The 20,791-nt window shown below is 38.5% G+C and overlaps 1 protein-coding gene across 3 annotated transcripts in view; it reads right to left on the bottom strand.

Annotated features, from left to right (window-relative positions):
* Positions 1–949: 949 nt before the first annotated feature.
* LOC109101144 (methylcytosine dioxygenase TET3-like) overlaps positions 950–20,791 on the bottom strand; it is a 46,283-nt gene continuing 26,441 nt past the window's right edge. For 2 of the 3 annotated variants that reach the window (XM_042736526.1, XM_042736527.1), the window contains exons 3-11: positions 11,244–13,350; positions 11,065–11,155; positions 9,434–9,527; positions 9,131–9,339; positions 7,478–7,628; positions 6,669–6,758; positions 6,336–6,473; positions 5,927–6,239; positions 950–5,169 (exon numbers count right to left, since the gene is read on the bottom strand). In XM_042736526.1, the coding sequence (XP_042592460.1) occupies positions 4,205–5,169; positions 5,927–6,239; positions 6,336–6,473; positions 6,669–6,758; positions 7,478–7,628; positions 9,131–9,339; positions 9,434–9,527; positions 11,065–11,155; positions 11,244–13,350 (4,158 nt within the window). In that variant the 3' untranslated portion in view covers positions 950–4,204. Of the gene's footprint in view, positions 5,170–5,926; positions 6,240–6,335; positions 6,474–6,668; positions 6,759–7,477; positions 7,629–9,130; positions 9,340–9,433; positions 9,528–11,064; positions 11,156–11,243; positions 13,351–17,533; positions 17,857–20,791 lie in introns of those variants that run through there. The other variant, XM_042736528.1, reaches the window with a different exon arrangement.

The following is a 20,791-nucleotide window of genomic DNA, read 5'->3' as shown; positions in this document are numbered from 1 at the left end:
TCTGTAAATGTCAGTATAAGCCTAAGTATACATTTAATCTCTAATCAATACATTAAAGTTGGATTGAAATTATGTATACTATTTTTAGTTTTAAAATAAGTAGGTCTATACTAATAGCACTGGAATAAGCTACTTTTTTTTGCAAGGTAATCATACAATATTCACTATATTTGGTGAATATTACCTGAAGACAATCCTGACAAGTTATTCAGGGAAATTCGATTCTTGAGTTTTGCAGACAGATGCAATGGAAATTTGATAGAAACTTAAAACATGGGCGTTATAGGGTCATCTGAGGATGCACACAAATTCTGTCCATAGAGGGCACTAGAAACTGTTTGTTGATTTTGAAATGCACTATTTTTGTTGGAGTTACGGAGTTCATACTCCTGACAAACTGTAAGCTCTAACTCTGGTGTCATGCCATAATGAACTGTCCTATAGATATAAGACAACCAGGCCAGAACTCATTATTCAGTCAGTTTAGTATAAGTGCAACTGTAACTGCAACTGAGAGCGAGTTCTCCCAAATTCCAGGTCATCTGATTATTCTGCCAGGAAAATCACTTTTTATGACAACACAGTTAGGGAATTGATATTCCTGAACACATTTGGCAGATATGAGCCAAATACATATTTGAGCATGGTCCAAACTGACTAACGTTCAAGATATTTTCAAAAATCTATTAAAAATATCTGATGTTCTTGAAAATACACAATATAAAATATATGTGGGATGGAAATACTGTTGACATGCAGAGTAATAATAATACTACATGACTCCTCTTATACTTTGTCACTATGTCCTGTGTAGAATGTGTTAGATAGATAGCAATGTGTCTGGGTTGTGAAAAACTGCTATTTGGGTGCATATATATATATATATATATACAAGAGCTGAAACATCATCCAGAAAACGTGCAAATGGAAAAGCCTCACACTTCACATGTGCTGTACAACTACTGTGCATTTTATTTTCTCAAAAGCTGGTGTTTCTTTCCTTGACAGATCATTTCAAGTCACAAAATGAACAGGTCTTCAAGTCATCATATGCTCTTGTTTGTTTTGTAGGTAAGAGGAGGTTTAAAATTCTACATTATAACAGTGCCCATAATGGCTTACATTCAAACTTAAAGCTGAAGTGTGTAATTTTTTTTCCAATGTTAAAATAACTCTAGTTCAATATTCAGATTAAAAAAAAAAGTAAATAAGCCAATGGTAGGTTTAATTCCCCAAAAATGTAACATCTGCATCTCTGAGCTGCAATCAAATCATTGGTTGAGATAATTGCATTGGATTAATCAATCAATCGATTTGCCTGACTATCTGAGAAAACTGCCAGAAAATAGTCATTATTATTAATGCAGTTTTGTCTGATGATGCTAGTGGAGCAGAAACTACACACTTCAGCTTTCATTCAACATATACAGACGAGAACTGTCAAGATGATAATATACATGAAAATGTTGTAAGGGAAACCTTTCCATTTTATAAAACATAACGTAAATTAAAATTCTGGAGAATTTAATTGGAAGACAATGCAAAAATCGTAGAAGCTTGTGTCCAAATTACATGGGAGACCTGAGAAAAGAGGGAAAATACAACAACAAAAAAAAGAGGAAAAACATGCAAGAGACGCCTAATGTGCATATATTAACTTAAAAAGGAATGTCACTTTTTTTTTTTTTTTTTTATTAGACTGTTGCAATGAGAGCCATGTTAAATCATCTGAACTCAAATAAGATCAAATGAGCCAAATCTAACAAAACGAGTTTATAGTATAATAAATCAATTATAAATCTACTGTAATTTACACAGAAATGCAGTTTTTTTTTTTTTAACTAGCGAGACAAAAAAACAACCCATAATTCACATAAAACAAGAGCTTGGAAAACAATAGCTTAGAAAAATGCATAAAATCAGTGAGCATTGAATCGAATTGCATTGGTAATTCCCTTAGGCTTATCTGATGTTCATAGTGCTGGCATTTCAATGTCAGTCAATTACCATCAGGGGACTGTGAGGTCATAGTTTTATTTGTGCCACATAAAGTCAAGAGGAAAAACACTCAATAATATAGCATGATCTAATGATATTCAAGCTGAGTAAAACATTCAGCACCGGCCAAAAAGAAAGATCCAGAACTAGCGAGTCACCTACATGAAATTTGTCAATGCTAGGGGACTCTGGTACTATGAATAAGCACCACTGATGAGCACCTTCCCTGAGCTATATACAAACTCAACTCAGGGTTACAACATCGTCTTCTTTTTGTTACACATGATGGTTTTACACAAAAACAACAGTATCATTGTTCAGCAAAAATAGATTTAATTGAAGAGACAGTAGCGTGAACGTACCCATGCCACTCTGTGACTTCAAGTTCCCCAAAACATAGGTTCACATTGGGTTACTGCTGAGCTTTTCTATCTTTGTCGCAGCTAGAGTACTAGTTGAAACACATTTTCAGAGACAATGTGTAACATTTCTCACAACCTACATGCCAAGATGTTGTTTCAAGTGCTGAAGCACAGCATTTTGGGTGTACGATGGTTCTGAACACTGACGTACACTCTTTAGCACCATAAAGATGAAATTAACAAGACATTTCTTAGCCATATGTTCACTTTAACCCTCATGTAAGAGTAATGTAAACCTTTCTTTTGAGCCAATATCTTGACTAGGCCTCTGGATACATATGCAATTACAAAGTCATAAAATTGATCTTTTCATTCAATGCACCTAAATAAAACCAAACGTACATGTGTATAAAAATGCACAGACACTGATCCACCCCAGCCCTCGCACCAAAGAATGTTGATTTCAAATAAAAACATCTCAGGAGGTGTCATGGGATCTCTTTAGAAGCACCAGTGAAAAACATACAGTAAATTCGTTCTAACATAACACGCTTGAATTTGTATAAAATGATTAAGCTATTTCAAGTCATGTTTCAACCTCTTTGGGAGTTAAAAAAAGAAAAAAGAACTCAAAATTTGGGACCAAATAATATAGAATTTTACATAAGTGCCAGAAATTAACCAGTTTGGACACGTTGTCAAAATGCAGCATTAACCCTTCCATGATTATTGCTTAAATATGCAAAGTTTCATAATCATGATACCAAAAACGTGACTATAGATAGATACTTGATGATGAATAAAGCAAACGTGCATATTGGAAACTTCAAAGGTCAAGTTGGTCTGAAGATACAAAGTGCTTTTTGAAAGGATGCCATAGCTATGTCTCATATTACAGTGTTGGGGAAAGTTACTTTTAAAAGTAATGCATTACAATATTGCATTACTGCATAAAAAAGTAAGTAACTATTGCATTAGATACTTTTTATGGAGAGTAATGCATTACGATACTTTTGTGTTACTTTTTGTCACTTGTGCTAGGCTTGCTTATTTGTTTGTTAATAACAAAAACCTCAAAAGTTAAATTTTTGGCAACTGTAAAGGCCATTTCACACCAAAAGGGAAACTAATAAGCCTCTGGAACTCCCAGTTTATCTCAACACGTGGACAGGAGAGGTGTCAGTTTATTTATTTTTAAAAAGTAACATATTTTGTTACTTTACTAGTTACTTGAAAAAAGTCATCTGATTATGTAACTTGTGTTACTTGCAATGCATTACCCCCAACAATGTCTTACAATGCTGGAACAATGTACCTTCATACCTATACAAAAAACTGATGTAAAGTTCCTGTTTTGGTCAATATTGGTCATTTAAAATTACTGCTACAATGGCATCATAAAATAGCAACTACCGAGTGTCGGACAAGACAGCACCCAAGGCTGAGACGAGAATACGGAATTCACATTTGACAATGTCAATTCGGAGTGTTTACTACACACATCATTTAAAGGATGACATACTCCTATTGCAGTAAACAGGCTTGGAACCGAAATTAAATTACAAAATAGTCTTGAAAATGATCAGAATAAATAATCACATCTTCTATGCACTAATTTCATCTATATGTATAAAACCAGTTTTATAACATCTGTTCTGAGCACCATCTCTTTACAACAAAAAAAAACACAGACATACACACCAAAACTCACAGTTAAAAACCCATAAACGGTAGTCTATTTCTTCGTAAAAGCTGAGATGAAGAGCACAACTGAAGAAGAGCATGGGCATGAAAGGATGAGAACTAGCTGAGGTAAGGCATTAGCTAGACAAGCACAGAGAATTTCACGTCCAGCGGTTGTAAGGCCCAGTGACGTGCGTGAGGGAGTAGGGCGCTGACATGACGACGCCGTCGCGCGGAACTGTTAGCGATTGACGGGTTGGAACCTGAAGCTTGTGTCTCTCTTCTGGATAAGTCGCGTTTTCGCTCTCTGTATCCCAATCCATCTCCTTTGACCTGTTGTTGAGTCCCAGACGCTCGGCTTCCTCTTTCTCCCTGGCCTTCTCGGCCATTTTAGCCTCATACTGTTGCAGGCCGTGGCCTGGAGCGTTCAGGCTCTTGTGCTGGTAGAAGACCAGGGAGATGCGGGTGGGATGCGTGCGGTTGGGCCGCAGGATGGGCGTGGTGGCGTGCAGTTCCCGTCGAGCGCATTCGATCAGGATGGAGCCGTGGGAAGGAGCCACCGCGACCCCGCCGATGTTCCTGTCGAGGAAATTGTGCTCGCTGTCCGACCACACTTCCTCCACTGGGGTCAGGGGTCGCGGCGTAACTGGAGGGTTCCGGTGGTCCTCCAGGTTCAAGCGACTGTGGAGACCCTCGGCCGTGGGCGGGGAGAGCGGGGTGGGAGCTGCGCCGCCCTGGAAGCACCGCATCTCCTCAGGCTCGGATTTGAACGAGGGAGAATATTTCGAACTGGTTCTCAGAGGATCGTTCGGATACGAGCTCCTGAACGGTTCAGACATGTGCCTGATGTTCTCGAGCCCATGTCTATGAGAAGGAGAGCCATTGCTGTGGCCCGTTCCTCCTGGGAGATCATGCGGTCGAGGGGACTCTGGGTGTGTGGACATGCCAAAGCTGGAGGCCACAGGAGGAGTGCGGCATGTGTTACTCTGGTTGTACGGGACAGTAGAGCGGAAGTTTGAGAATTGGTCTCCAATGCCTGGAACACCAGATAATCGCATGCTGGAACTTAAATTACGAGTATCCTTTTCCAAACATGGTGAATGTTCAACAGAGGTTTGTTTGAAACCTGTGGACAAAACAATAATAATAATAATGCAGATTAGTGAAGTGCCCAAAAGTTTCCTTGAATAAATCAGTGGCACAACAGCCCCTATTTTATGATCTATTCTCAAGAGAAATTTATATTTAATTTACAATGTGAATTAAAATAATTCCCATTACATATCCATCATGTGTCCATGTTTTATAATCTCAGTGGTTATTTTTGGCTACTAAAAGAAACCTATTCTTGAAATTTACTTTTGGTTTATGTCTGGTTTCAGGAAATAGTAAAACGTGAAAATTCTATTAAAAACTGTACTAAAAACTGAAAAGTTTTTTCTTCGCATTTTAGAAAAATTGTGCTGCCAGTAGTAGGTCACTTTGCTAAGAAACACTACATGTCTGCGCACATCTGCATTCCTATAGATTCAACAAATAAGTATGCACATCACCATTTTCACGAATTAATTTTTGTTGTTTACACAGAGACGAAACTGTATCATTTTTAAAAACTTGCACCTTGAAACCCGTTTGCATTACCAGGCTTATTGTGTAAACAGATGGCCAAAATGCATAAGAAATGTTGTTTTAGTTGAAAATGGTGCAGTGTATATGCCCCTAAACCAGGGGTTTTTAAACCGTTTCTGGAGCCTCCCCAACACTACACATTTTGAATGTTCCTCCAACTTCACACCTCCACACCAAAAACCCTGCCTGAAAACAACTTGTACACATCAAGAAAATGGCATGCCTCTTAAGAAGGAAGGCTGAACTGGATATACCTTTAAGATGCTCGTTCTTCACTTTCACAGGAGTGCCCTGCTTACTGTGCAGGCCGCTTAGTTTCTCAGCATGGGCTCTTTTAGCCTCCATCCTTCTCTTGCGTGCCGATTTGACAGGCTCGGCCAACATCCTCACCTCTCTTGGGAAAGCAGAGAGGACTTGCAGTGCCCCAGATTTTATTTTGGCCCACTGGCCCTCAACATGGCCAAACTCATCCGTGTCAGAGATCTTGTAGAGCGGCAGGACGTGCAGCTGCTCGTCTTCTGGAATGTTCCGCACTGCACGGTTATCCTCCTTGGTTAAAGTGCATACCTGCAGTTCACATGAGGCAAGTGCATATTACCTTAGATGTCAGAAAAGGAAAAAAGAACGCATTAGAAGGACATCGACATTGGACGTGAGACTCACCACAGTGCTTCCATTGGTCATGTTATGTGTGTCTTTGTGGGCATGAGCGCAGAAGTCCACACATGCAGTCACACCAGAGAACGGCCGACCTTCAGTCCTGCCCAGCCGACAGTCCTGCCCCTGCTGCTCCTGCTCCACCTGACAGGTTACTGATCGTTACCATACTTTCTTTACAAATGTACACAGAGCTTAGTTTGCTTTATCTTGCCTGCTATAGAAATATCAACATAATCACGAAATCAACAAACTTAGCAAACATTTTTACTGTTGAGCTCTGCTTAAGAGCAGGTTTAACATTGTGACAGATTGTGACATTTTGATTGTCATTCCTACCTGGTTCTGAAAGGACACAGGGGCAAGTTTCTTGTACACGGGGGCCAACTCTGATGCCAGATTCTGCAAGTTTTTATCCAACTTCTCCTCCTAACCACAACATCAAACATTATTGTAGTTTGAAAGATGAAATAAAATGACAATAAAGCATATATACTCTGCCTTTCAAAAAATTTGGGATGGTATGATTTTTTTTTCTGTTTTTGAATAACATCACTTATGCTCAGCATGGATGCTGCAAGGATTTACTTGATTCAAAAATACAGTAAAAACAGTAATAGAGTAAAATATTATTACATATTATTATTATTAATATTATTAGCTTGTATGAAGAAGATGCAGCAGAGTATACTGTCTGCTGTACTTTACACAGCATTGTTCCACCACTGTAAATCAGACACTTGAATCGGCTGAAAGTGTATAATAATGAGTTAGCATTGAAACGAATGATAATGACTCAATGCTCAATGACACATGCTCAATTTCTACTCATATTTTGAACCTGATCAAACTTTGTATGGGGAGGTTTTGCAATAAAACAAACATCAGTCATGCAACCTGTGTTTTCTGTTAACTGTTTTACTTAGTGCCACTAGAGGGCAACAGGTTAAACTGGCTCAGGTAAACAAGGTAATTCAGGTAAGCTCACACAGGATACTCTCACCAGAGTTGTGCATCTCATTTAAAGCCACGATGGCTTGTTGGCAGGATTTTGAAAACCAGCATGTAATTCTTTCATAACAGAGCATTTCTTCACACATTTCTAGTGGACTGAGAATGTATCTCCTATGAGCCCATCTAATGCTCACCTCCCCAGGATAGTCTCCCTGCAGTCTGAACTTCCGGGGCGTTTTGCTGCGTGCAAACTTGCAGCCATTGAAGTACATACTCCAGGAGCAACCAAACGAGAAAGAGGCACCGCAGGTCTCTGGATCCAGACCCTGACACGCACAAGTGCGACTAACAGGAGAGAGGATGAAGGTAAGGTAAGTTACAGTGCTATAATATAATACAATATTATATAAAATTTGCTGGTGGTGCTTTTACATGCATGGAAAATGTGGAATATATATGCATTAAAATTATTAATGCATTTAACGCACCCCAAAAGGGGCCCACACCTGTTATGCATCTTGCATTGCATTGCATGACGAACATGATGGAGGGCAATGACTCACTGTGTGATCAAGCCTATCCAGTTATATGCAACCTAAAAATTCAAGGATATGAGGGCAAAAAATGCCTGCATGGGTTTTTGTCTTATATTTCTATCATATGATATAGTTTAGCAATATCACATGAGTAAGTTTTTTTTCTTGCCAAATATCTTTACAACTGAAAATGTGAAATTGTATACAGTAGTTCAATAAACAATAAGTTAAAACTCTTAAATATTAGATACAATATTGTCTATTTTGCTCAATTTCACCAATGAAAATAGTTCAAACTAAGCCCCAGCAGAACTGTTGTGCATCTCCGAGCAACACACAGTGGTGTTTTGTTACTTAATGAATCTGCATTTTTCTTACAGCTCATTAATACCCATTTACTATCATTATTTATGGAATGCTGAATCAAAATATTTCTTTCTAAAGCTACTTTTTGTAATGTTTATTCAGTGCTTTTATCATCTAATGCAATAATGAGTTTAAATTTTCATTTGGGTGGTAATTTTTTTTGGTAACTTTTATGACAGAAATAAAGTTTTCCATTAAGGAGCAGTATTTGTCCCCCGGAAGTGATTTCCTGCAGCATAATCTTATCTTTGTATGGCTAATTTTGTAATAATTACCTTATTTAAATATATCTCTTGCCTTCTTATGTCAAATATGTAAATGTAATTAATTCATTACATCAATGAGAATTTGTTGCCAAAAAATGATCAAAATCAATAATGAATTAGTTTATTACTATTTAATGTGTTATAAAATCAAGATTTCCACTTAGTTTATGATGAGAGAAATTAGTGGAACTGCAGAACTTTCCCTGGTGACTAATCTAAACGTCTTTGATTGGCCATCACATTCATGTTCTCAATAGACATGTGGGTTATTATTTATAATGCTCAACACACATTGTTGTTAGCAGATCTGAATGTAATGCTGCAGTCAATACTCACGTTCACATTTCACTTTAATCGTAAGTCTTTCAGTTAAATCAAGCAGTTTAGTTTAATCATTTTAGTTCAGTTTTTGTGCCCTCATGTCTAGAATTCTTTTTCATTTTGGTGACATTTTTGCCCAAGATAATTTCAGACCCTGCTTTTTACTAATCCAGCCTGGTCTTTTCAGCAGTGACTGTACACTTACAAAATGATGGTGTGAAGGAGTTTAAAGAAAAGTACTCATGCTTCACAAACACTTCATCAAGAACAACCTCCAAATGTTCTTTTGTATTTGTGTGAGGGAGTTTGTACGTGAATCATTCCCACACACTCTGTCCGTATGTCACTTGTGACTCACTCTTCATTGAGGGCACAGCGGCGGCTAGTGGGCGAGCCATATTTGCAGAGAGTCTGTGTGAGCTCCTGGTACAGCCTGTCAGCCATACTGCGTGGGATCCCCTCCCAGGCCAGGATGAGAATGACTACCACTGCGTTCTGACAGCAGTGACCAGCACGCTGCCGCACAAGACACAGCAACTTCTCCTCCTCACTTCTTCGACGTATGATCTGCAGAATTGAACACATGTGCACACAGTATATGAAGGAACAGACATTCTGCAAGCTCTTTGCAGACTGCTAGTTATTTAATCAGGTCACTCACCCACTTGGCGATTGGGCAACCTTGTGAGCTCCGCCCTTCTTTGCCAGTATACACAACAACCTCCACACGGACTGCATTGCCTTTCTCGCCATATCTGTGATGAGAACAGTGCAGTGAGTTGTGTGTGTGTCAAGCACTACAACACGGGTTTTCAAAAGTACAGCATTTTTTAATGTAAAGGACCCCCAAATATGACGATCCCTTTGCAACAGACCTCCCTTCATAAAATATAAAGGTACATATATTTTTATGTATAAAGACTCTTTATACTGTGTAAAAAAAAATTAAATGTGATTTTATATAGATATTAAACTGTCACTGTATTGAAGCCAAATGAGTTAATTATTCCCACCCACTATTACACAAATTTTAGATGTATAAATCTGAATAGAAACATTTTTTTTCTAACTATGTTAAGATTTGTGTTTCTTACTGTTAAGCATAAAGGGAATGAAGAACAGATCCATCATGATATGCAAATAAATGCAAAAATGAACACCAATCACAATTTAGTATTCAAATATCATGACATCATCCTCATCAGGTGCATTTTGAATGGTGGGCATTTCAACAATATAACCCACACAGGATTTTCAAACTTTAATCTTACATTTAAAAAATGGACTGAAATAATCTACAAACCAAACAAATGTTTAAATGGAATCTGTATATTAAGCAAGTATAGAATTTAATTAATTACAGAAGTGTAATATTTAGGATTAGGGGTCTGAAACAAACTCTAACTAGAAGGTTTGAGAAATATCAATATAATGCTTCTTTGCAAACACGGTACGTGTAGTACTTTTGATTGTGGGACTTAAGGGAAATAGTATCATCACAACATAATTCTGCCATATCTACCGCAGTTCAGTAGTAACCTCTGCGGTAAGAGTCACTCTATGGGCCCCTTGAACCCAGTTATAGGCTTCCTGTTTCAGCTTCTAGAGAGAATGAAAGTGTGTTTCTGCTGAAACACATCTGTGGTTGCTACTCTGAATGCAGATAAGTCTATAGCTACATATACTTCTCTGTCAACGTCAAAAAATATGCACAGTATGGCTCCACTGAAAGTATTTGATTGCCAAGCCCAGTCTTTAATTATGCAATATAAGCTACATGCACCCAGATAATCAGTTATTAATTCAACTGATACATAAACAGAAAAAAGGCAAATTATTGCAAATTTCAAAGAATTATTTTGGCATTTATTGAGAAAGGATAGTATAGACAGACAGAAAGCGAAGTGGGAGAGAGGAGGGATGGGATTGGGAAAGACGCAACCATGCTACTGTACATGTTGGATTGCTTCTAAACTTGAACAATTATTATTATAAAATAATAATAAACAATTATTATTTTTTAATTACAAAAAATATTATTTTCATACATTTATTATTATTATGAATTATTTATTTTATTAAATATATATTTTTTTATTTTACAAAAAAATATTTTCAAATAAATATGAAACAATAATTGTAAAAACCATGCATATAAAATGAGGAAATTAAATGCATACATGTACATTTCAAATTATCCATTAAAATTAATAAACAGGTGTATGCTTTTGTGTTGGACTGAGAGAAAACATTATTGCATGTAAACATAGCCACCACAGAGATCCACTTTACCTGTTCTCCATCATCTCTCTCACAGCTGCTACATTCGGGCCAGATCCAAGGTGAGTGTAGTACGGACCCTCCTCTTTCTCAATTACGTGTTCTGTAGAGGGAAATTGTGTTCATAGATGAACTGAAAGAAGATCGAGCCAACTTTTATTTCAAGTTATGCTAGGGCTAATATGACTTACCCACACAGTCACAGGAGGGCAGCTCTGTGGTTTGTTTGGAGGGGGTGTTGAGGAGATTCTTGGTCGGTGTGTCCAGGAACCTCATCGGAGACTCCAAAAAGCTGTTGATCGTGTGCTTGGTAGGAGTCTGTTCTCCAGTGTATGCCACATCACCATTCTCCAAATGTACACTGGATGTGGACAACACAGTAACACCTCCAGACTTCTCCACTTTGTGAAATCCATTTTGATTCGTGTGCAAGTGTTGATGATCATTAAAGCCGTTGGCTTTATGGTACATCCCTGGGCTTTGGGGCAAGTCTTTACAGGGTTCACTGCCCATGGTTTGCTGAGGTTGTTGTTTAGCACCATGATTTAGCACATCGTAGGTTTTTGATACCTGAGAAATCATTTGTTGTTCACATTCATGCCTTGGCCACTGGCTAGCACCTAGATGGTCATTCGTATGATTGTGAAAGAGTCCGTTTGGTGGCGGTAAAGAATGACTTTGAGCTCCATGCTCGTATTTAAAGTGAAAGCCGTTCTGCTTACCAGAACCTAAAATTGTTTCAAAGTGCTCTTTCTTCAGAGAGCTGCTGTAGTATAAGAGCTGCCTGTTCTCGTGATGAGCCTCCACTATGTACTTTTTCAGGTCTATCTGCGCTTGGGGAAGAAACGGACTCCTCTTGTGCTGGAACCTCATCTTTTGTTGCAAAATGGCTTTCTGAATGGTGGCCTTGAGTGGGGTTTTCCTGTTGGGCGTCCTCTTGGCCAACGGAATCCTACAATGGTTGCCCTCGATCTCAGCAGCTTTCTTCTTAGACATCCTGGGTTTTGATGGCGTCACTTTAGGTTTCCTTTGCTTTTTCAAGTGCTGCCCTGAATAATTATGATTGTATTTCATGGTCTGAGTTGGCATACCTTTTGGCGGACTGTTTTCCGAGAGTTGCATCTGCCGGGATTCGATCATGAACGCAAGCTGCACCAATTGAGCCGCAACTTCCTCCTCGTCCCTCTTTCTGGAGATCTGAGTGGCTTCTCCATGCTTATACTTCTTGAAAGTGCCTTCTAACCTGTCCGCTTTACAAAGTGCTTGGCCGTTTCTGCGGTTCTCCGCAGTATACGATAGCTTTTCACATTCTGAGCTGGCCGCCAGAAGATCCTTCAAGGAAAGTTTTCTGGAGGTAGACGCACAGTGCTGATTTTGACTTTGGGTGAAGTTGGCTGGCCTCTTCAGAGGGTTGCAGATGACGGAAGTCTGTTGCAATGATGAACTGATTACAGAGACCTTATTAGAGAAAACATCTGAAACTGGTTTAGCCTCTTGAAGAGGTATGTGGTTGCTTGAAGCGGAGCATGTAGACGTTTCTCGCTGAGCGTCCTGACTCTGGTTTTCCATTTCAAAGGGCACTGTTTGAGGGGTAGCTGCCAGTTGGGTCAAGGCCTCAATAGCTATAGCCTGATCAATGCTTATATTCCTATACTGGACCAGAGACTGGACACTGGGTAAAGATAGTGCAATGTTATCATTCTGAGGAGGTTCTTCTGGGCTTTCTCCTTGATTTAACTGACACTGATATGGTTCTTCTTTCGGCTCAGTTTTTAAACACGCATGAGGCCCGTAAAGCCTCTCCTCGAGACTTTTTCTGTCCATACTGGAGAAGCAGACCACAGCTGCTAGGGTAGATAAAGCATCTTCGTAGCACCCGTTAGTCTCTAAGTGCTTTGAGAGTGGGTCATCAATCTCAACCCATTGCTCCTCCAGTTTGATCTTCTTCAGAGGAAAAGTCTGTTCTTGAATGGACTCGGATTCATGACTCTTCTTAAACATGGATCTATGGAACGTGGCATGTGGCTCAGTGGGATCCACATGTCTCTCAGTGTTTGGTTTCATGTGTTCAGCACCATTATGAGAGGTTAGAGAACTTTTATGAGGGAGTAGTACATCAGTGGTCCCGGGCTCCTTTCCACTAGGGGCTGGTAACAAGCCATGCTGGAGAGGCGTGGGAACATCAGGTGGAACATTGTGTGTTAAGGATATGTAATGGGCCTCTTCCTCTGGTGTCGCACAGGTCTCCTCCATCTGCTCTGAGCTTGTGCCATTTACTGAGTTTGCCTCTGACTCAACCTGCAGTGGAAAAATATAGAGATGCTTCAGCAAGTTTTGGCAGTGGTGTGAAGCAGGACATACTGCAATTGGTCATCGCAACTTATGACAGCTGGTGCCACAGTGGATCATGGCACAGAACTTGGGGTGATTAAGCAATACACAAAAACACTTTTTCTGTGTTATGTGAGTTACTCACTAGTCTATAGCTTGTATTAGCAAATGAACAACTGATCAACACTGCCCCATCATTTCTAATATGCATTTCTTTAATATTCATAATATGGCAATTAATTAATTCACAGTAATAACAACATTTGCAGAGGAATTCAGGTACAGGTCAGCAAGCTTGATAATTGTGTAATTTGTTTAATGATTTTAATTTAATATAACAAAATGTCATTAATGAGAGAGTGCAAAAGTCCATCTTTCAAATCATGCCTTTACTTTACTCAAATAAACTTTGATAAGTCTATAATAATTGAAACCTGCCACGTCAAATCTATACAAAGAGAAAAGTAGAGTGAAGCTGAAAAGTTTGTTGTACATAGATGATTCAAAAATGCAAATGCAATATGTATGAAGATTTATTTTTGAATCACTAAAGAGACTAAATTTACAGTGCAGCTTTAATGTGCAATGAAATTAAGTTAATCTTTCATCCTAAAAATATACATTCTGACACTTTTTTGGAATTGGAGCCATGAACTTTGTGTTGCGAGCACTTTGTGTTACTGTTTCAGCTACAGGAATGCAGTTACACATACATGTGCATGTATTAAAAAAAAAAAAGAAAGCAAATCTGCAAATGATTATTAAGATACAATTAATCATACTGCATTGTGTTAAATTGACAGCCACAAAGCCACAATATACCACAATGTGAACATTATTAGTAACACTCATTATAGCCTCATAATTGTTTTTCCGGACCAGAAAAGAAAAAGGAGGCAATGAAAAGAAAAAAAAATGCATGTGAGAGCCTTCACAGCATGCCTGCCTTACTGTAACCTAAGTACCTCTCATAAAACACAGTTTTACTACCCGTGTAAAGCAGTGTGCATAAGAAGATTAAATACTTGCGGGAGTCAGTCAGTCATTGTGTGAGAAACTGTGGTTTCACATTTTTTAGATTTATAAGCAAGTTAAGTGTGTCTCTTAGTGCAGTGTGTAAATAAATTCAGCAGCACCAACAATGCAGAATTGAGGGAAACTCCTTCATGTACCATTAACACTTATGCCAGGAGAAGGCTGATGCAACAGAGGGGTCGAAACAAAAGTGAGGCAATAACCTGGCAGCCGCTGCAACAGTTATTACTGGGGGGAATAGGAAGAGAATAGTAATCGGCTCTTCTGATGTTCCCAACCAGTAGTGAAACAAAAACTACTTTCAATAACAAAGTAGTTTGGATAGGGATCTAATGGGAGGCCTTTGTAAATGTTCAGATCTTTTGCTTCCTGCAATACAGAAGTCCAAACTTTTGCTGTTATCTGCAAATAATGCCTGCTGAGCATGAGGTCTAATTCAGTAGAAATGTGATGAACACTATGAAAACACAATGAAAACGAGACTCTGTAGACATGAAGGTTGTAAGTTAGAGGTAGTTTGTTGTGCAAATTTTAGGTAAACTTGCAAAGTAAATCCAAAGCTGTTGTTTTTCAGGAAAAACAGCACTGATAGACCTGAGCTGTTGAGTTTACACTGTCCTTTTCTAGGAAAAGCTTGCAGTTAAAACAAAATTTTGTAGATGGGTGATAAAGAGAGTAAAGTGCTTATAACACACAGTTACATATTTCATCCATGGACACTTTAGCTGAGTATCTAAAGAGTTGGAGCAATTATTCCATCTAATTAAACATGAAAATCAGTAGACCGGCTTATTACAGGTCAAATGTAATACTGTGACAGCTTTTTTGCCTTGTTTACTGGACAATGTAATATAAAAAGTGAAAATGTGCCATGGAGAGCTATCTGCACATGCAACAAACTTGGCGAAATATAAAATTGCTTTATTAAAGCAATATGCCACTTGAGAGGCTGTGTGTAACAGTGACTTAAATCATGGGCACAGATGTTAAAATCCTGTAAAATCACTATAATTCACTTGGCAAGAATAGCAATATGATAAAACAGTTAGATGTCCAATAAACAGTTAAAATGAATTTTTAATGTATTTTTATTCAAATTCAAAGACATTACATGAAATCCTATTTGTTTACTAAATATATGTTATTGATCTTAAAGTAAATAATTCATGCATGTTTAAAATTTTTTTTTGACCTTTTGACTTTAAATCAGCATGTCATAAACCGATCTCCAATCATTTTGTTTGCTTAAACCCCTCTCATGATGGACTGCAAGTTCACATTCAGATCTGCCATCACAAAAAACTTATTAAAAATGCATCCTAACCATAGATTTTTTTAGAAGTATATAAATTAAGAAACAGAATAAACAATTATTTCGCCAAGTAGAATTGTTCATTTATGGTTGTCATACAAATCACAGAAACTTGGCACATAAATTTAGATGATGTGGTCCCAGTTGCAATTTACAATATCTTTAAACATGCCTCATCCAATCAGAATTTAGAATTAGAACTGTATGTTTAATAATGAGCCATTTTAATTAGATTTTCGACTTGAAAAAAAACAAGTCTATTTAAATGTTATGAAAAACAGACATTTTTAAGGTTACCTGACCAAATTTTTTTACAGTGTAAATGTGTAGTTTATTAAGTTTAAATAGTTTATTAAATATAATTACGTTTATTACCAATAAGTTTATTACCAATAAGTATGCACTATAAATTGTGTTAAAATCTGAAGAATTCAGCAGAAAATGTGAAAAAAAAGAAAACTCCACCGACTGAGTCTGTGCCTGATTATAAGCAGACCTACAACAACCAACTGCTCGAATTACAGTATCATGGTAACAGTGTCCAAAACTTTTCTGTTTATAAATAAACGAAGAAAGTGTATAAAGAAAGTAAACAAATCTCCTGAGACGGCTGCACACTTCTCTTGAATTCATATGGCTCAAAAACAACTGTACACAACAACGTCCTAACACACACACACGCACACAGCAGAAAATGTGCTTTTTATTGAAAACATCACTAGACGTTAAGAGGGACGGTTTGCTCATTCTCTGCATGTCAAACGTTAGTCTCTCACAGCAGTGCCTCCACGGCTTTGTTCTTGATTTGTTGTGTCTGAAGCTTTGAAAACTCAAAAAAGTCACACTTGACTTTGTCTTCTTTTCATTGTAGTAAAAACTCCCCCAGACACACACACACACACACACACACACACACACACACACACACACACACACACACCCCTAGCAACAGCGCACGTACTGCCAGAATCCTAAGAAGCCTCCCTCAGGAAGTGTTACCAGGGAAAGTCAGATCAGAAGGGGAGTATCAAACCCAAACAGAGGGTGAGAAGGAGAGACCTGACACCCAAGAGCTTCCACACCACACGCTCATTCAAAAACACAGCTACGAGAGAATAACACGGAGGGTAGCCGCAAAATAGCATCTTTTATCACGGCTTTGGAATTTAGCAGGTACTCTGAGAAGTTAACCATCATCCCCAAAACTCAAACGTGCATCTTTATGCCAAGTTACTTGGTAACGAAACCCCTTCTGAACACATCAAAGCCAGTAGTTTTGCTCAAACTGCTTTGCCTGCACACTTTCACAAACCCTCGCTGTTATGCGAAGTTTAAAAAACGCACGCTTCCTTCCTGGAGCGCGTGTGTAGTTTCTCTGAAGTTTTGAGGTTTTTTCATTCATACGCTGCTGCTTTTCTGTTTCTGAACTTCTGTACTGAAAAAAGAAAAAAAAAAACACTCACGGCGCAGGTGAACACACACTCACAGCTGCCCATTCAGCCGAGCTAAACTCTTAGACACTGATTTGAGACGCTGCATCAAAAGAAGCGGAGAGCACAAAATGTTCTGAACTTGAGAAAAACGTGGGAGTTACCTTAAAACCTTGCTTTTTTCCTCTGCGGTTTGGAAATATCCTTGCACCCTACCTTGAAAAGGGAACCAAAACATGAGCCGAGGCACATTACTGATGATGCAGCAATGACAACAAGAGCAGAAACACACACAAAGCTCCCAGCGCACACACACTCTCCCCGGAGCATCAGCTTGAGACCATAGCCATTAAAAACCAGTCTGGGATTGTACCTTCTCATTCCTCAGAGGCAGACCCTCAATTTTGGGCAGCATAATCCTAAAAGGTAGCCATCTTGCCTCCCTCGGCTTCAGAAGAATAAGTGGCCATAGTGGCAGATGCAGCGCAAGCAGCACAGGTTTGCATGATCAGTGCAGAGGAGAGAGGTTTTGTATCGCCGCTGCCGCAGACAGCTGACGCATGCCTCTCGCAGACGCAGACAGCACCCCGTCAGCCAATCGCGAAGGCACTCTAGCGGCTTGTAGATGTATCAGCCATGCCTAGACCCTCCTAAACAAAGGATCCCCTATGTGGTTTCTTACACTACAAGTACGCACGAGGGAGAGTGTTAAGCTGCGGTCCGGATACTCACGACACCGGACTGGAGTTCAAAGCTGTCGGGGAGGGAGGGGGAGAGAGAACAGGAAAAGTGGTCTTTGGAAGCAGGAGCACTATTTTTAGAAGCACACAAAAGTATCCAAGCACGTTACGAGCCATTTTGGTCTATTATATTAACCGAGCATTATGTGAAATTACTAATAATAATTCATTTCTAAATATTATTTAATTTAGAAATAGATTAATAACAGTTAACATAATTATGATTAATGAACATTATTAAAATAGTTTAAATAGCTCATATTTTTATTTATAGATTTTCATTCTAATAATTTTATATAGTGTCTGAAATAATAAATCAATTATTTTTTATTATGTGATAAACTCACTCTTGTTATTATCACAGTTTTTCAGAAGCACAGGAAAGTTCCCAAGAACATTAGCATTCATTTTTCTTATATTAATGGTGCATTATGTGAAAAGATATTCCCATGACAAATGCAGAGCGGCGAACATTGCATTTATATCTTAAATTACAAAAAAATAAAAAATAAAATGGAACTGTTACTTTATTTGTAGGATAATCACCTGTATTCTTGCTTTAAAAATGTTAAAAGAATAAATCGAAAATAACTATTTAAATATTCTAAACAAAATAATAATACAGCTTAGCTGATCTATGATGGGATTCGACATGAATAATGTGTTCAAAATAACAAGGAACAAAGCCGAAGTGCACGAGTATGACTAAGCGTGCTGCCACACAGCTGTTTTCATAAATGACGTCACAGCAAGGAGCGTCACGCTCTCCTTCTTCTGGGAGGATGTGAGGCGCTTCAGGGCAGGCAGTCGTGCTCTCGGTCTCTCCATGGAGACACGTTTAGAGTGGATGTGACAGCGCAGCCGCAGACCCTCCACCGCTGCACTGCAGCTGTCACACGATGTACTGTTCAGCCCAGTCTGCAGACACACACCAACCTCCACACACAAACTGAGGAGGTCAGATGAGGACAAGGGAACGCAACAGCTACTTTTAGCACTAGCACAGCTATTGAATACAAAGACCAGGGAGCCGGTGGATACAAATGCAACTATTATTTAAAATATCTTCTGTATGCAACTGTATTATTTTACATAATATATCTTTGATATACTACCTATATATATACATGTCTGTGTTAGTGCATGCATTATTATAATTTTATTAATTTATTCATAAATATACATATGTATATATGCCTCAATTCAATACTGTAGGCAGCACATTGTTTCACTGAAAAAGACTATATGAAATGACTTTGTACAGTAACTCAAGGTCGTAAAACAAGTTAAATTTTGACTTAATGGCCGTTGTATGTTAAACTGGTCTGTCTGGATGACTTAGTTTCTATGAATGTGACCCATTCCTTTTTGCCAGTTAATACAGCAATGCATCTACATTGATCACTACACTTTTTTATGAACAAAAGTGATTTTTACTTTTTTATCATTCCTATTCTAAAGGAATATTGCCACATGGGTCTAAACTAAGACATTTCAACTAATCCTCACTCCAGATGAAAATTTCCTCCAAAGCGTAACATGCATAATAGACTGACTGTCTCTCTGTGAGCATTTGTCTAAAGCAGCCATCCATAATAAGCCTGCCTGCTGTGTCCAGTGATGGCTGAGTATTGTTGCTGTGCTTTGTGTGATAACATGTGAGGTGGCTGATGGAAATCGGTTTGAGTCGTGCAGTGAGTCAGCTGCCTTGAGACGGTTTTCTTCACGCTCGCATCAACGGACAATGGAGTTGTGGTATTCTCTTTGACAACGGACATAAAGGCTGAATCTGGTTAATATTCTGAAGACTGCTGAAAGCTACATAATGGTACAAGTGACAGTGCATTTCACAACTGAAACCAGTAGACTTTGTGGGACTGATACAAATATTAATCCTAGCATGTTTCATGTCTTTCTCTTTGACAAATCATTTGCCTTAAAAAAAGTTGTTATATTTTCTTAAAGGGATAGTTCACCCAAAAAATAAAGATGCATTCACTCGCTTTCATGTCAGGTTCAAAACCTATAAAGTGACCAGTGCTGTCTCTATCGATTCTATTGAATGGAAAAGAGCAACTTGAACATTCTGATAAATTTCTTCTTTTGTGTTTCACTGAAGAAAATCAAACAGGTTTGGAACGACATGGAGGTGAGCAAATTTTGACAGAAACTGAAATTCTATTTTGGCTTAATCTTCTGTTATGCCAAATTTACATGGCAAACTTCTGAAGTGGCTTTTATTTGTCTTTACACAGACTATTTAATGCTTCTCAGAGTTGGAATGAATGCATTTACACTGCAATTACGACTGTATACTTTGGTGCTGAGGTGGGTTTGAACAGACATAATTTAGTCTGGCTTTTATGCGGCATTGCATCTTTGAATTTTGAGCAGGCACTGAGCAGCCTTAAATCATCTGTGTAAAGATGGCTTTTGGAGCAATGTAAACTTATAGAAAGTGCTTTTCTTCTCCATTACCCAAAACTCCTCCCTTATTTGTCTTTCCTCATATGTGATTCATTTCCAATTGCAGAAACATGCAATATGGTGAGCTTTAAAAAGCTGCCCAGCCTTCATTAGTCACAAGCAACCCATGTATAAATCTCATGAAGTGCTGGCAAACGGCCCGGTCGAGGTGTCAACTGCTCACCAATGGCTCAAACTAATAAAATACCAGCCACAATTTAGCATGTCAGGAGATTAAAGAAGAACTTCACCTCATTTTATCATTGTAAGAAAGGAATAAACTGTGTGTGGTAAATGGATGGATATGGGTAAATCTACAACTGACCCTTCGGAAAGACCCACCCCCCTAAGTTACTGTTGCTATGTCCAACAAGCCATGCCACTCTCACCCTACACATGTTCGCACGGATAATACATCGCAGCGG

This window comes from Cyprinus carpio, chromosome B13, assembly GCF_018340385.1.
Source record: "Cyprinus carpio isolate SPL01 chromosome B13, ASM1834038v1, whole genome shotgun sequence".
In the NCBI taxonomy this organism is placed as follows: Eukaryota; Metazoa; Chordata; class Actinopteri; order Cypriniformes; family Cyprinidae; genus Cyprinus; species Cyprinus carpio.
The sequence above is the reverse complement of the archived record's forward strand: the minus strand, read 5'-3'. Positions and strand labels throughout refer to the sequence as shown.